The following is a 14,925-nucleotide window of genomic DNA, read 5'->3' as shown; positions in this document are numbered from 1 at the left end:
TGTTGACTAAGAAAAAAGTGGACAACTAAGCGTTGTGACCGATGAAATTGTCTCGATGAATAAGTCGATGATAAGATTAAAGAACACCACCGATTCACAATAACAGAACAGTCACTTAATTTTCCTAAAATTTAAAGGAGTTTGTTACACGAAATTGGTACCAAAAATATTAATAGAAACCCATAAAAATCAGCATATGGATTGCTTCATTGACATTTTTGGACACTTACTAAAAAGATGGTGACTCATTGCTTGATCGAATCATTACAGCAAATGAGACTTGGGTAAAACACGTGAATTGCACAACCAAATTACAGTCTATGGAGTGGGAGCACATTCCCAATAACATGCATGCAAACATTGTCGGCACGGAAGATCATAGCAACTGTTTTTTGGAGCAGGAAGGAGTTTTTCTTGTTGATTTCATAGAACATGGCACAACCATTAATTCTGCAAAGTATCGTGAAACTTTACAAAAGTTAAGATCAACACAAAACAAGTGCAGAGGAAAATTAAGTTTGAAAATTTTGTTTTTGCACTACAACGCCAGACCACTCACGACAAATCAGACTTGATAAGTCTTGGATGCTTTTAAGTGGGATGTGTTTCCAAATCCATCTAAAAGTCCGGACCTTGCACCCAGTAACTACCACCTGTTTCCAGCAAATAAGACCTGGCTTGCGACACAGTGCTTTGTTGATAACGTGGAACTGCAGGAGGGTGTGACTACGTGGTTGAAGTCTCAGAATTTTATACTATTCATTTTATTTTACTAATTTTTTTGGTTTCTTCCATTTGTTTTCATTTTCTTGATTAAAGCCTTTCTTCAATGTTTTATATTTGATCATTAAACAGCTAACAAAACAAATTACATTAAAGGCATAGTCCACCACAAGGTTAATTAATGTTTACATTATTGATTTATCAACTTACAAACGTAATAGTAAAAAAAGAAACATGGCTTACCAATATTGAGAGAGTGAAGATGCAACAGCCCTGCAGTAGCCTGGGATAAAATCTCTTTCTCAGCAAGTTCGATGTTGTATGCCCTCTTCTCTACATAGTCCTACAAAATAAAATTTGTTTCAAACAGAGAACAAAATCATGTTAATTATTTTGTATTTGATTGTTTCTTCTGAAGTCAAAACTGAATTGATTATAATAAGTTACACACAAGTACAAAAAAAACTTTAATACAAACATTTATACAATAATTAAAAAACACATGAAGTTTAAACAATTTATTTTCAAAATTAGGTGTATTTGAGAGAATGTCACAAACTAAATAATGATACAAGCCTCGTATGCAAGTACTTAAGTTTATAAATAGGAATTCTAACATATAAAGGGGCTTCTAAAGAAAAATAATATTACATGAATTAATTTTGCAGAGATGTAATTTTTATTTGGTGTTTTTATAAAAAAAAATCTAAAACACAATGTTAAAAATCTTGCATGTCTTCCAAAAGCTTTACACATTTTTTCAATGTTTGTAGTATTGAAAAACTGTAGATATTAACTGAATTAAAAACCATTGTTCCATCTCATGAATAATATCATTTCAATGGACCCCCCAGTCACCTAGTAATCAAGGTAGATTTTGATTCTATTAATACGATCCTAGTTATAAATAGGTAAGTAAAGATTAAAAACAAACCAGCTGATCTGCCCAAAAGAAGAAAGGTCATGCTGTCAGAATATATTTTATTATTCTGGCTTGATCCAGAGGCTGGGACACTCCCTGAATATATCAATGGTAACATCACAACTAACCTATTAGGAAACTTCAAATTTATTGATTACTATAACAGTGGTGGACAAGTTTTAGAAAGCTGCAATTCATTAAACTTCTAGTTGGTGTGCTCTTCCAATTCCTTTGTATTGACAATGCACCTTTTCACTTATATAAATTTTAGATATATTTTCGGGCATACACTTGACAACTGTTATTTTTTATTTGATTAACCCTTTTGGGATGTGTGGACTATTTATATATGTTTAGTTATGCAGTGTTTAGTGTTGATAATGTAAATCATCTAAACACTTTACATCGCATAACACCTGTTGCATCACCTCATTCCAGTTGTGTCGCCAGTCACGCAATTACGATATGTATTTATGGTTTATATCCTTATTTTTCAACCAATGAACATCTAATTTTGTACTCTTATGGAAAATAAAGTAAGAAACTGAAAAATGTTGTTTTATACATTAAATTATTGTTTGTTTTTATAGTAAACAAAAATAGGCAAAGTAAAATATTTTTTTTATTTTGTAGCCTACCCAATAAAACTATTACTAAATAGTTATATTGTAAACAATGTTATATTGTAAACAATTTGACTGTGAATAATAGGATAAAAATAAAATGTATATATTTTGTAATATTTATAAAATGTTTACAATTTCTTTATTTTAACCTCTGTCTTCCTTCAGAAAAAGCAGTCCCATGGCATTCCTAACTCGTACTGAAACTGGTTCAACAAAAATCACTTTGCTAATGTCACTCCACTGCACAACTTAGAAAGAGACAATTGGAATTTCCTTTCCATACAGCCTTAATAGCAACTTTTAACTTATACTAGGAAAATAATAAAACATGTATGAGAAATTGTTGAGTATAGGGAAACCGTTTTACTGTTCTTTAAATTCGGAAATGTTACAATCAAATCATTTTAATAAATTCACCTATTTTTTAGAACAGAATTTTAGATACAAATTTTTGGTCTAGATTTTATTATTTGTGAGAAGTGGTACCTGCAGTGTAGCAGCACACAGTTCCAGAGCAATATAACGGAACTGTGAGTCTTGCTCGGTGCAGAAGTAACGAACAACATTGGCGTGAGCATCTGACTCACGCAGTAGACTCACTTCACGATCCGCTACAGTGAAACACTCTGGAAGCAACCTCTTCACTGCTACTGCTCTCTCCTCAAACTGTCCTCTGCATCAGACCATTGGAATTATAGTTCAAGTAAGAGTTTCAATCTCAATACAAGTAAAAGAACAAGGTAGGATTACACCAGACCACACCTTGCATAACAGGCTTCACTGAAGTTGCATGTAAATTTCAAATGTATAGCTCTTTTTATATCCTAAAGACAAACAGTAAAAAAAAGTTTGGCTTCGTGAGTGATAAGCGGTGGTGACGCTCAGCCAAATTACACAAAAGAACATGCACCATTATCAAACCCAATCTTGTCTATGTAGAAATGATGTTTCACACAAGTCTATATGTATAATCATTCTCAATATATTATGTGGGCACTTAAGCTACACTAAAACTCAACAACATCCCATAGAGGAATAAGCATCATCATTAAATCCAATGTTACCTAAGTAGAACAATGGCTAACTAGTAAAATCCTCGAAGCAGCTGTAGTGATGACTACAGAGCAACCCACTCCACCTGGATGTCAGGAAGAACATTCAACATCGGCTGAAATTATACCAGGTTCTCTACAAGCGTCTCCATCTACTAAATCCTGGTCGGGAAACACTCCACTGAAGGTCCAGCACCCAGTTACTTAACCCTTAACCCACAACAATGATAATAATTATAACCCTATCTCTAGAGCTAAGTGTAATTTTAGTTGTAATTTAGTAAACAAACATACTCTGGGGTCTAGTCTTAGAGTACTAATCTTAAATATTCAGTCTCTAAGAAGTAAACTTAATGAGCTAGACATAGTATTAGAAGAAACTGAAACTAATGTGGTTTGTCTGAGCGAGTATTGGCTACATGAGGACGAAAAGTCAATATTTGTTCCTAATGGATTTGTACTAGCATCATATTACTGTAGGAAACCTCCCCTTGAGTGTGGTGGCTCGTCAGTATTTATAAGCCTAGACTTAAGTTCTAGATATCAGAGTGTTGATTTTTCTGACTTTTGTATTAATTCTCTATGTGAAGCCTCTGCAATTAAGCTGCTTGATTTTAATCTTATTGTCTTAAATGTTTATAGAACCCCGAACTCTGATTTTAATACTTTTATTGATTATTTGGATAAGTTATTGTCTTTTTTAATGATTAGAAAATGTAATATTTTATTTTAACTGGAGATCTGAATGTGGATATTTTAAAGTTGGAGAGTGATGATGATGTTCAGTTTTTGTAAATACGCTTAGATCAATGGATTTATATTCCATAAATAGTTTACCAACTAGAAACAAGGACTGTCTAGACGTGTACACAAATATTGATAAAAAAACAATGCAATTCTACCTTATTGAAGCAAGATATTATTTCCGATCATGCTGGCATCTTTGTTGACATTAAATTGGGTTTTAAAAAATCCAGGAATAAGGATAGTTCTAAGATAAAAATGAGACATCTCATTTCACCTGTTAGAATAAGTAATCTTAAGAAAGCTCTCAGTTATTGTGAAGATTGGGATTTTTTAAATGATAATTTAGATGTAAATGCAAACTGTTTAATGTTCTTAAATATTTTAACATCATATTTTAATATATACTGTCCTCTTGTTAATGTTAAAAGTAAAGCTAACAAAAAACCAAAATTGTCATGGTACACTCCTGAAATTGAAAGTTTAAGGTCTTATATGGTAATTCTCTATGATAAATGGAAGAATAGCTTAAGTGTAGATGATAAGATTAGGTTTAAGAATTTTAAGAAGCTGTACAAAAGGGCAACCTCTAAAGCAAAAAAATCTGCAAACGATTCACTAATCATGAACTCTCAAAATAAATGTAAAATGGCATGGCAGATAATCAGAAAGGAAGCAGGGGATTTTATTTCCAAAAGTAAAGACAGTATGATACCAGTGACTCCTGATGTTTTAAACAATCATTTTGTAAATGTTTCTGTTAGTTTTGGTTTGAACTGTGGTACTAATACTCTGTCTTACCGTAATTTGTTACATAAATTTTCTCACCATCATAACAGTTTAACAAGTAACTTTAGTTGGGAAGCTTTTTAATATTAGTGAAGTAAGAGCAGCAGTAATTAACTTAAGTGTATCGAGGAGTGAAGATATTTATGGCCTTTCCAATTTTGTCTTTAAGAATATAGTTGATGAAATTTTATCACTCCTAACCTGCCTTATAAACCAAATCTTAACTGTAAGTGAATTCCCAAACTGTCTAAAATAATGTAAAGTTACACCTATTTTTAAAAAAGGACAAAAATAAATGTCCGAGAACTATAGACCTATTACTACTGTACCAACCCTTAGCAAAATAATAAAAAACCTGTATGTTTAAGCAATTATATTAGTACAAGGTGTGATCAAAAAGTTCCAGGACTGAATTTTTATACATTTATTCATACAACATACATGTTAATCGAATTTGTCTCCTTCAAAGTACTCCCCTTGGGAAACTACACACGTTTCCCACCGGTGATCACTTTTTCCACTGATCAAAGGCCCCAGAAAACTCTTCTTTTGTAAAGGTGTTTAGCAGCTCCGTCGTTTTTTCTTTAATTTCGTCAACTGTTTGAAATCTTTGTCCTTTCAGGGGTCTCTTGAGCTTCGGGGAGAGAAAAAAGTCTGCTGGAGCCAGGTCAGGTGAGTAGGGGGGCTGAGGAATGACAGTCATTGCGTTTTTTACACAAAAGTCACGGATAACTAATGCAGAGTGAACAGGAGCATTGTCATGGTGAAGGACCCAATCACCACTTTGCCACAGCTCAGGTCTCTTTCTTCTCACAGCATTACACAATTTTCTGAGGGTTTCAAGATAATAAACAAAACGATTAATTGTTTGACCTTGTGGAAGGAATTCATAGTAGACGACACCTTTACAGTCAAAGAAAACCGTAAGCATGACCTTCACATTTGATTTGACTTGACGTGCTTTCTTGGGTCTTGGAGAGCCTTTTGATGTCCATTGTGATGATTGGGCTTTTGTTTCCACATCGTAACCAAAAACCCATGTCTCATCTCCCGTAATGACATGATCCAAGAAGCTTTCGTCGTCATTTGCCTTTTGAAGAAGTTCCTCAGAAAAATGAATTTGGTGTTGTTTTTGGTCTTCAGTCAACAGTTTTGGCACAAACTTTGCTGCAACACAACGCATTTGAAGTTTTTCAGTTAAAATTTCCGGACATGACCCAAATTAAATGTTACACTCTTCTGCCATTTCATGGATTGTTAGTCGACGGTCTGATCGTACGAGAGTGTTCACTTTAGCAACATTGTCATCATTGATTGACGTTGAAGGGCGTCCGGAAAGAGCATCGTCGTCTGTTGATGTTCGGCCATCTTTAAACCTCTTGAACCACTGATGGCAGCATGATCGGCTTAGACATTCTTCACCAAAAGCCTCTTGTAACATCAAAAAGGTTTCAGAAAATGTTTTGTTCAGTTTCACACAAACACGTTTCTCTTCTTTCACATTCATTTTCATGAAACAAAAAAATAGCAAACTCTATAAAACTAATCTCAAACAAACTGTGCTAATGTTACTTTCAGTGATGTTATGATTGATCTGCAAACACAGCTGTGTTACTGTTGAGTCAGGGAATACAATGCTGCCAACAGCATCGCTGCGGGACATTGCATTCCCATAGTATATAAAAAGTCCTGGCACTTTTTGATCACACCTCTTATTTTATGGGAAACAATTTACTGTACAAAAACCAATTTGGATTTATGCCAAATCACTCTACTGCTAAGGCTATAGAATGTCTAGTAAATTAAATTCTAAGGGGTCTAGAAGACCTACATGTAATTGGTTCTACCCTTATAGACCTAACAAAGGCTTTTGATGTTGTTACTCACTCTAATCTTTTTGAAAAACTTAATTTCTAAGGTGTAAGAAACAAAGAATTAAAGTTGATTCAAAGTTACCTAACAAATAGAATGCAAATGGTAACTGTAAACAATGTTTCGTCACAGTATCAGAAGATAGTAGCAGTGTTCCTCAAGATTCTGTACTTGGTCGTTTTGAGTTTTTATAAATGGTTTTCATGTTAATGTTTCATCCATGTCTGTACTTTATGCAGACGATACAACTCTTCTTTGTTCTAATGTGAATGTGTGGCAACTTAATGTAGAATTAATTCATGCTCTTCAACAAGCTAAAGATTGGTATTCAGCCAACAACCTTACTATAAATGAAAATAAGACTCAAAACATAATTTTTACATACAATAATAATTTAAATTTAGACGATAACTACATTAAACCTGTTAAGCTCTTGGGGATTGTACTTGACAGTAAACTTAGCTGGAGGCCACATGTGGAAGGTATCTGTAAAAGACTTTCTAGAGTAATCTTTCTCCTATGTAAACTTAAGTACTGTGTTAATTTTGAAGCATTGTTAATGACCTACTTTGGACTGTTCCATATACACCTTTGTTATGGTACCCATCTATGGGGCAACTCAGGTACCTCCAAAAAAGTTTTCTTGTGGCAAAAAAAGGCAATCAGGTTAATGGTGAATCTTTTTAATCAAGAGTCCTGCAGACAGCTTTTTGTAATTTTAAAATAATGATTCTTGCTTGTATTTATATATATATATATTATATATATATATATATTATATATATATATATATATATATATATCAGAATCTAGTTCTAACAAATCTAACAAACGTTAGAGAAAATATCAACACCTTTATCTCTCATGAGGTAGTACATGATTACAACACTAGGTTTCGATATAATCTTGTAGCACCTCAAGTAAGACTAACTCGGACCTATAATAGTTACAATTCCCAACAAACTACCATTACCTATAAGAGAACTACCAAGTAATAAGTTTAAGGGGAGCACTTCGCCCTATCTTCGTAATGTTAACATAGGTACACTTATCTCAAGAACTACTTGAGGTATCTTCATAATTCTTTTTTTTCATTTAAAGAGGGCTTCTAGGGGAACACGTGGAACCAAAAAAAAAATTTTTTTTGGCATATACCCTAAAAAGTTATATATATTTTTGTTTTAAAACGCTTGTCAAAAAACCTATATAAATATGTGTATATGTATGTATATAAATATTGAACTCAGTGAAATGTGATGTTTTTTAGTGGTTCCACATATGTAAAACAGTGCTACAAACATACAAAAAAATTTCATATTCCTACCATTTTGTAGTTTTTGAGAAACATGTACTTTTGTATTGAAAACCGCAACTTTCGGAAAAACACAAAAAACGGAAAAAATACTGCTTTATATATACCTTTTTCAGTGCATTCCAGGTGCATAGGCTGGCTGATCTCCTTCCTGCTCCTCATATTCATCCTCCCAGACTTCTTTTTAGTAAGTTTTTTCTTCTGTCTAATTTTTTTCTCTATATCTTCTTGAGCTTTCTCTGCCTTCCAAATTCGCCGCCGGTCAAGCTTTTTCATTGCTGTAATAAAAATGCTGCCCTGGTGACACTCCTATTTCTTGAAATACTTTGCATTTGCCAATGTAGCCATCATTAAAAGCTGTAACAGCTTCATATATGCCAAATTTCAAAGTTTTAATCTCCACAAATGTTCTTTTAGGTATGTAGGTCCAAATGACATTGTTGAGGGACTCATTGGGATTTTGAGTTTTTCCCTTAGTACATTTTGCCCAGTAGAGTTGGATTGGCTAGATCTTGAAAAAATAGGTTTAATAAATGTCATTAGGTTGTTCAGGCAAGTGAAAATGGCTGCCATGATCATAGTTTTTCATTGGATTTTTACGGCTTTGCGGTACTTACAACCAGGTTTTCTTCATCATCTGGACATAGTCCATGTTGAGGCCTTTCATTAGAAGACATCACATGGAAAAACTCTGCCCCAAAATGGCTTTTTTTCATGTCTTCAACAGAGTTTGTTTGTGTTGCGTCTAATTGCCAATCCGTAGTATTTTTGGAGCTGAATAATGGCAGAAAATCTGTTAGCTTGTTCTTGCCGCCAAGTCGTGAGCCGTCAGGGAGTGTTTTTAGTCTTAGCTTTTAGATTTTTTTAATCTCGATCCCATCCGTTTCTGGACATGGCCTATGCATTCTATCTTTGTTATGGCAGTATCACCATAGGGGCTTGGCTTCGCATACACTGGAGTACGCCTTGCTGTCTCCATCACCAAGGTATTCAAGGTAACGAGCCTCATACAATGCCTGCGAGCGCTGAAAAAATTGCGACTGCTCCAGCAACTTTCCATGGCTCCACTAGAACCTTCAAAGTTTGCGATACAGCCATCACCATGCGTGTTGTTTAGTCTATTAGTGCATCTGCAATATTTAGATAAAATCTCGATGTCTAGGACCTTACCGGTTGATAAAGATGTCACTGATACCACTCCATTTAGTGAAAGGTGACCCCGCTTCTGCCATGAGCCATCAGCAGCTATAGCGAGGTCTCTGCAACCATCATTATCCGATACAGCTTCTTGCACAGCACTTTGCATTGACTTCTTACTTCTAACTCAGCAATTGAACCCAAGTAATGCTCTTGTTCATGATATCTCAAAGGCGGAGGTGTAAGATTCATAAAAGCGCAAATTTTCTCCGCAGCCACTCTAAACCTTTGCCTATGTTACGCATAGCATAAACCAAACGAAGATTTAGGTCATAAAATGTGTTAGGCCTATCAGACTTTGCTTCATTCTGATTAGTGTTAGGCCTGACTAATTCAGAGTTTGTCACAGTAATAGTGTTTTCACAATCAGAACAGCTGACTATAATTTTTGATGCTAGGCCTACAAAGTAAACAAGTTGGCCATGGCAATTTTTACACACTGAAACGTTACTAACTAAGAGCCTCATTCAACAATCCTATATTAACTATACAGTTTTCAGACTCATCATTTTCATTCAATTGGTACTGTTTCAAAAAAGGACTGACCTTCTTAGAAGATGCACTTTGAGGTCTTGGCCTATCCACATTTGGAGTATTGGTACCTCCTCGATTGTTACTTGATCCTGAAAACTAGGCCTAGGACTAGTTGGAGGGTTTTATGTTGATTTCCTTTGAAAACGCGTTTCTTGAAAGCAGGCTTTGAACGGTGGCATTATAAAATTCACTACACTTATAACAAAAAATACTCAGAACTCTCCACTAAAACTCACAAAAAACCATAATCATTACGTAATTTTCACTCTCTAAAACAGAAATGTCAGTAACCAAAACATGTATGCTACCTAGGTTTATAAGCAATGGTTATAAAACAGATGTTTTGTTGGTTAGTGTAAGTTGTTGACATAACAAACTGTCACTGCCAACCAAAATCATGAAACATGACTGCAACGAAGTAGTACTATAACAGCACCATTCAAAGTGTGACTGCTACAGGCCCGAAACTGCCTGCAGGCCTATTTAAAAAAAAATATTTCGGAACACTTCTAGTCATCAATAAAAAAAATTTAATACCACCATTGTTTATCGGGAAATTCCAAACTTTAATAAAAAAAAAAAAAAAAAAAAAAATTTGTAATTTTTGAGATTTTTTACGAAGTGCCTCCCCTTAAATTAAGGATTGCAACTTGGCTTAAGACAAAAGCTTTTTACTCTGTTGACGAGTACATGAAGCGCAACATGTTTGATCTGTTACAAAATACATCTGGTTAAGGTAACTAAATTAGTAGTACGTAAATTAGTTTTTATGTCAAATGTTTTTCCATAACGAAATCTATTGAAACTGAAAATTTTATTTAATGGCCAATAAAGATCTTGAATCTTGAACAAAAAAAAGAATTGAAGATACATGCAAAATTTAAAGTTTATATGTCAATTCATTCTAGATATATTTACAGACAAACAGATAGAAAAGAAATTTTTCCAGTGCCTTGAGTTACAGGCTTTGCTAGCACTCCAGGCCAAACACAAATTTTTTTGTTTCTTAAAGTTTCTTTAATGTTCCTCTTGCGTCTCTGTTCTTTCAGTCTTGTTGGAAGGATGTTGTAGAGCTTAGCCCCGATGTAGGAAGGTTTTTTCTCAAAACCAGTCAAGTGATGTGCAGGAAGTATATAGTTTCCTCTGTGTCTGGTAGTATAATGATGTGTCTCTGAGAATTGCGGGGGTTCTTTCTTAATTGCACAGATGATTACTTCACTAATGTAAAGGTTGGCTATTGTCTATAGCTTCAGTCTTTTGAAAACCCCCCTGCAGGAATCTCGAAAACCCAGTTTGGCCAATACCCTGATTGCCCTCTTCTGAAGAAGCAGTACCCTGTGGAGGTTTTCTTTAGAGTAGTAGTACCCCCATACAGACAGCCCATAGCGCATTTGCAACTAAAACAGTGCGAAGCAAGCTGTTCTTAAGGTTTCTATGTTGCTGATTTGTTTGAGTCGCTTAATTACATATAATGCAGTGCTAAGCTTTTTGCACAGCTGGTCTACATGAAGTTTCCAATTCAGGTCGCTGTCTAGGGTTATCCCAAGGTATTTTGCCTCTTGAGAATATGAGGCATTGGGTAGTTCGAGAGCATTCCTTCTTTGTGGACCAAAATGAAGCTGCTGTGTTTTGTCTTCATTTAGTACTAAGTCATTCTCCTGACTATATTGTTTTGCCATGCTGGCTGCGATGTAGGCATTGATTTCTATGTCCTTAATGTTCTTATGGGAGATAATGAGGGCAGTGTCATCAGCCTTTAGGAATACTTCACTATTGTCCTGTAGTACTGAGACAATGTCATTAGTGTATAAGACAAATAGTACAGGGCCCAGCACAGATCCCTGCGGGACTCCTCTTGTTGTTTGTGCTTCTGTGGATCTGATTTTCTGAGATGTCTTGTTGATAATGTGGACTATCTCCGTAATTTGGGTTCTTCCGCTGATATAGCTTTCAAACCACTGATGCACCACTTCTCTTATTCCTAGAGTTTGTAATTTATCCAGGAGATGTTTATGACTCAGGCTGTCAAAGGCTTTACTAAAGTCCAAGAAAATGCCAGTTGTTGTGGCCCCTTCTTCAGTTGCATCACTGAAATATGTTTTTCAAACTTTCCAAAACTATATAATTAACTAAACAGTAACAGTTTTTTCACTTAACAATTTTAATTTGGGAACAGCTTATAACAAATGTCATTGGGTATATTGCTTTATGAGCCAACAAATAAAAAACTACAAAAATAATAACCTTACTTAATAGGATTTCAGACATTTGCCATCGTTATATGTTACAAAAGGTATAACATATAATATAATACATGCCAAGCTGGCTATAACTTGTAATATTTCTTTTAATGATAAAACATGTTAAAATTTTGTTGAGTAAAAGAAAATACAAACAAAATAATGTAATATTAATTTTTTAAACTTTGAAACACAAATATTATATTTTACGTTCTTAATTTATTTGTATGCATTTTTTTATTGTTTCTTATATACCGGGTGCCCCACGAAGATGTTTAAATGTTTGATTTTATATTACTTGCTCATTAATGCACGGAACATTTTCAAACTCTACAAATTCATTAAATATGTTTTAAAAATATTCTGTGAAAATTTAAGCTCTCTAGTAATTGTTGAAACAAAATGGTGGCATTTTGAAAAACTATACTTTAAAAACAGTAAAAAAAAGCATTTTTAGTTATGTAAAATTATTTATTGTCATATTTTAGAGAAATAAAGCATTTCAATCAAAAAATTGGAACACAGCCTATTAATAAACCTACAGTTACAATCCACAATTATTCTAACTGTAATCTATCCACAGCGACAAACTGACAACAGCATTTAACAAATTAATCGTAAGCTTTTAAAAAAGAAATTCTGTGGTATCTGGAGAAGTTCCTCTTCAATTGATTGGTTTAATTCCTCATCATTATTGAAGCTACGAGTATAAACTTGTTCCTTTAAGTAACCCCATAGAAAGAAATCACACACAGTCAAATCTGGGGATCGGGGTGGCCAATGCAAAATATCACTTCCACGACCAATCCAACGTCCATGAATGTTGTCACTTAGTAATCACTTAACAGGATTTGCGAAATGAGGTGGAGCACCATCTGGTTGGAAGATTGCTTGATCCATTTCTGGAACCGTAAAATGAGGCAAGACTTGTTCATACAAAAAACTGTTCATACCTATTCCCAGTCATTGTTCTGTCTGAAATGTCATAAGATAGCACCCCATTACAACTGACAGCTGCCCAAACAGTAATTTCTTTTGATTTGAGTAGAGTCTGCTCAAGAACGTGTGGATTACCGGTGTTGTAATAATTACAACTATGCATATTTACAGTACCATTACGGTAAAAAGTGGACTTGTCTGAAAAAATAAGTTGAGTGTGCCAATTAGGATCTAGCTTGTGAAACTCAATGATACGAGAACAAAATTCCACTCTCCTATCCGGATCATCTTCAAGAAGATTATGAACTAGTTGACTTGTAAAATTTAATTTTGTTTTTCTAATTATTCCCGATTCTTTGCCTCGTCGATTCTTTGCCTCATAGACGAGGCAAAGAATCGACTGAGATTTGTTATGCCCCGGCAGTAAGTAAGTAAGTAATTATTCTCTGCACTGAAGACTTTGCAACACCAGTTTTAAAGTTCAACCTTCCTTTGTGATTTCGGTTTACCTGGAGAACGGAGCATTGATGCCCATATTAGTACTTCTCTTTCCTTATTTGATCCTCTAGAGTACTTTTTACTCACTTTTAGTTTCTAACAAAAGATTTTTGCACTTAGTTATTGTTGGATTCCTAAGTGGTTCAACTCCTGGGTAGGCAACCTGAAATTGTCTAATTGCTTCTGTAATGTTGCCAAAAGCAATAGCCCACGCACAACACTTCACTGTTTGTTCAACGTTAAAAGCCATTTCCTTCACAAACCTTCCATCGTCAAAAATAAACTTCAAACAAAGAAAAGCCATTTCTCGAACTACAATATCAGTAAATCTGTAATGGAGGAGGTTAGGTTATGTTTTTATAGCACAAGCAATATTCTTTAATCCAACAGCTGTTTTCAACAATGAGCGTTATTAAACAGCTGTTCTTTAAATCTTCAACGCAGTAATCAAATCGGGTCATTTAAGAAATAAACTTTTACAGGAAACAAAATGCTAAAATTTTAAATATGTCACCATTTTGTTTCTACAATTGTTAGGGAGCTTTAATTTTTACAGAATATTTATAAAACCTACTTTATTAATAATTGTGTAGAGTTTGAAAATGTTCAGTGCATAAATAGGCAAGTAATATGAAATCAAACGTTTAAACCTCTTCGTGGGACACGCTGTATATAGGAATAAGTATACAACATTTCAAAAAAGTAAGTATCTGGATAAATGAGTTTTGATTTCTTTTTTATAACTGAGTTTTGATTTTTGTATATTTGGAATTTGTGTAGTGTTCTACAAAATAATCCACAACTTTTGGAAAAATAAATATAACGGGATAGTTTTTGTTTTATTGTATTGGGGGAAAAGTACGATATGACATAATATTTATTTGGATGATGAGACCTGTTGACATTTTTAAATTAGAGAATTATACAAAAGTTTTAATTTTTTGATCTTAATAAATTTCTTTCCAACTTTATTATTGTTCCCTTTGTAAGTAGGAACTTAACAAGTTTCTAAAATGTATGTATCTATAATATTGAGTATGATTTTTCTTATACATATTAGTGAAAAATATTGAAAATCTGCACTTGCATAAAATGTTGTCTCATATTTTTTGGCAAATAGCATTTACCAGCTGAAACAAATCAAATCAAGATAGAAACCTATGTTTACTTGATATATTATGTATAAAATGAGACTAAGTAAAATTCCATATGTCTACATTTAATAACAGAATAATTAATATTTGAAAGCCAATCACTATAGTCGGCCCTCGGCACTTTTCGGAAATACCTGCGGACCAATCTCATCACCTCATGGCACTCAAAGGTATAACCAATTTTCTGCAAATTGATATCCTTGGATTTGTAATTAAATTGTCTGAATAAAACACAATAATTATATGTTTTTTTTATATTTACATTTAAGGTTTTTAATACCATTTTAAAAATGAATCTTGTAAAAAATTAATATTTTTTTGTA

At 33.8% G+C, this 14,925-nt stretch overlaps 1 protein-coding gene across 1 annotated transcript in view; it reads right to left on the bottom strand.

Moving 5' to 3' along the window:
• Window positions 1–14,925, bottom strand: part of LOC124354301 (serine/threonine-protein kinase/endoribonuclease IRE1) — a 116,190-nt gene that overhangs the window by 37,383 nt on the left and 63,882 nt on the right. The window contains exons 11-12 of the mRNA XM_046804646.1: window positions 2,758–2,944; window positions 967–1,066 (exon numbers count right to left, since the gene is read on the bottom strand). Of these exons, the coding sequence (XP_046660602.1) occupies window positions 967–1,066; window positions 2,758–2,944 (287 nt within the window). The remainder of the gene's footprint in view (window positions 1–966; window positions 1,067–2,757; window positions 2,945–14,925) is intronic.

This window comes from Homalodisca vitripennis, chromosome 2 (assembly GCF_021130785.1).
Source record: "Homalodisca vitripennis isolate AUS2020 chromosome 2, UT_GWSS_2.1, whole genome shotgun sequence".
NCBI lineage: Eukaryota > Metazoa > Arthropoda > Insecta > Hemiptera > Cicadellidae > Homalodisca > Homalodisca vitripennis.
This window is presented reverse-complemented; position numbering and strand designations above follow the sequence as displayed.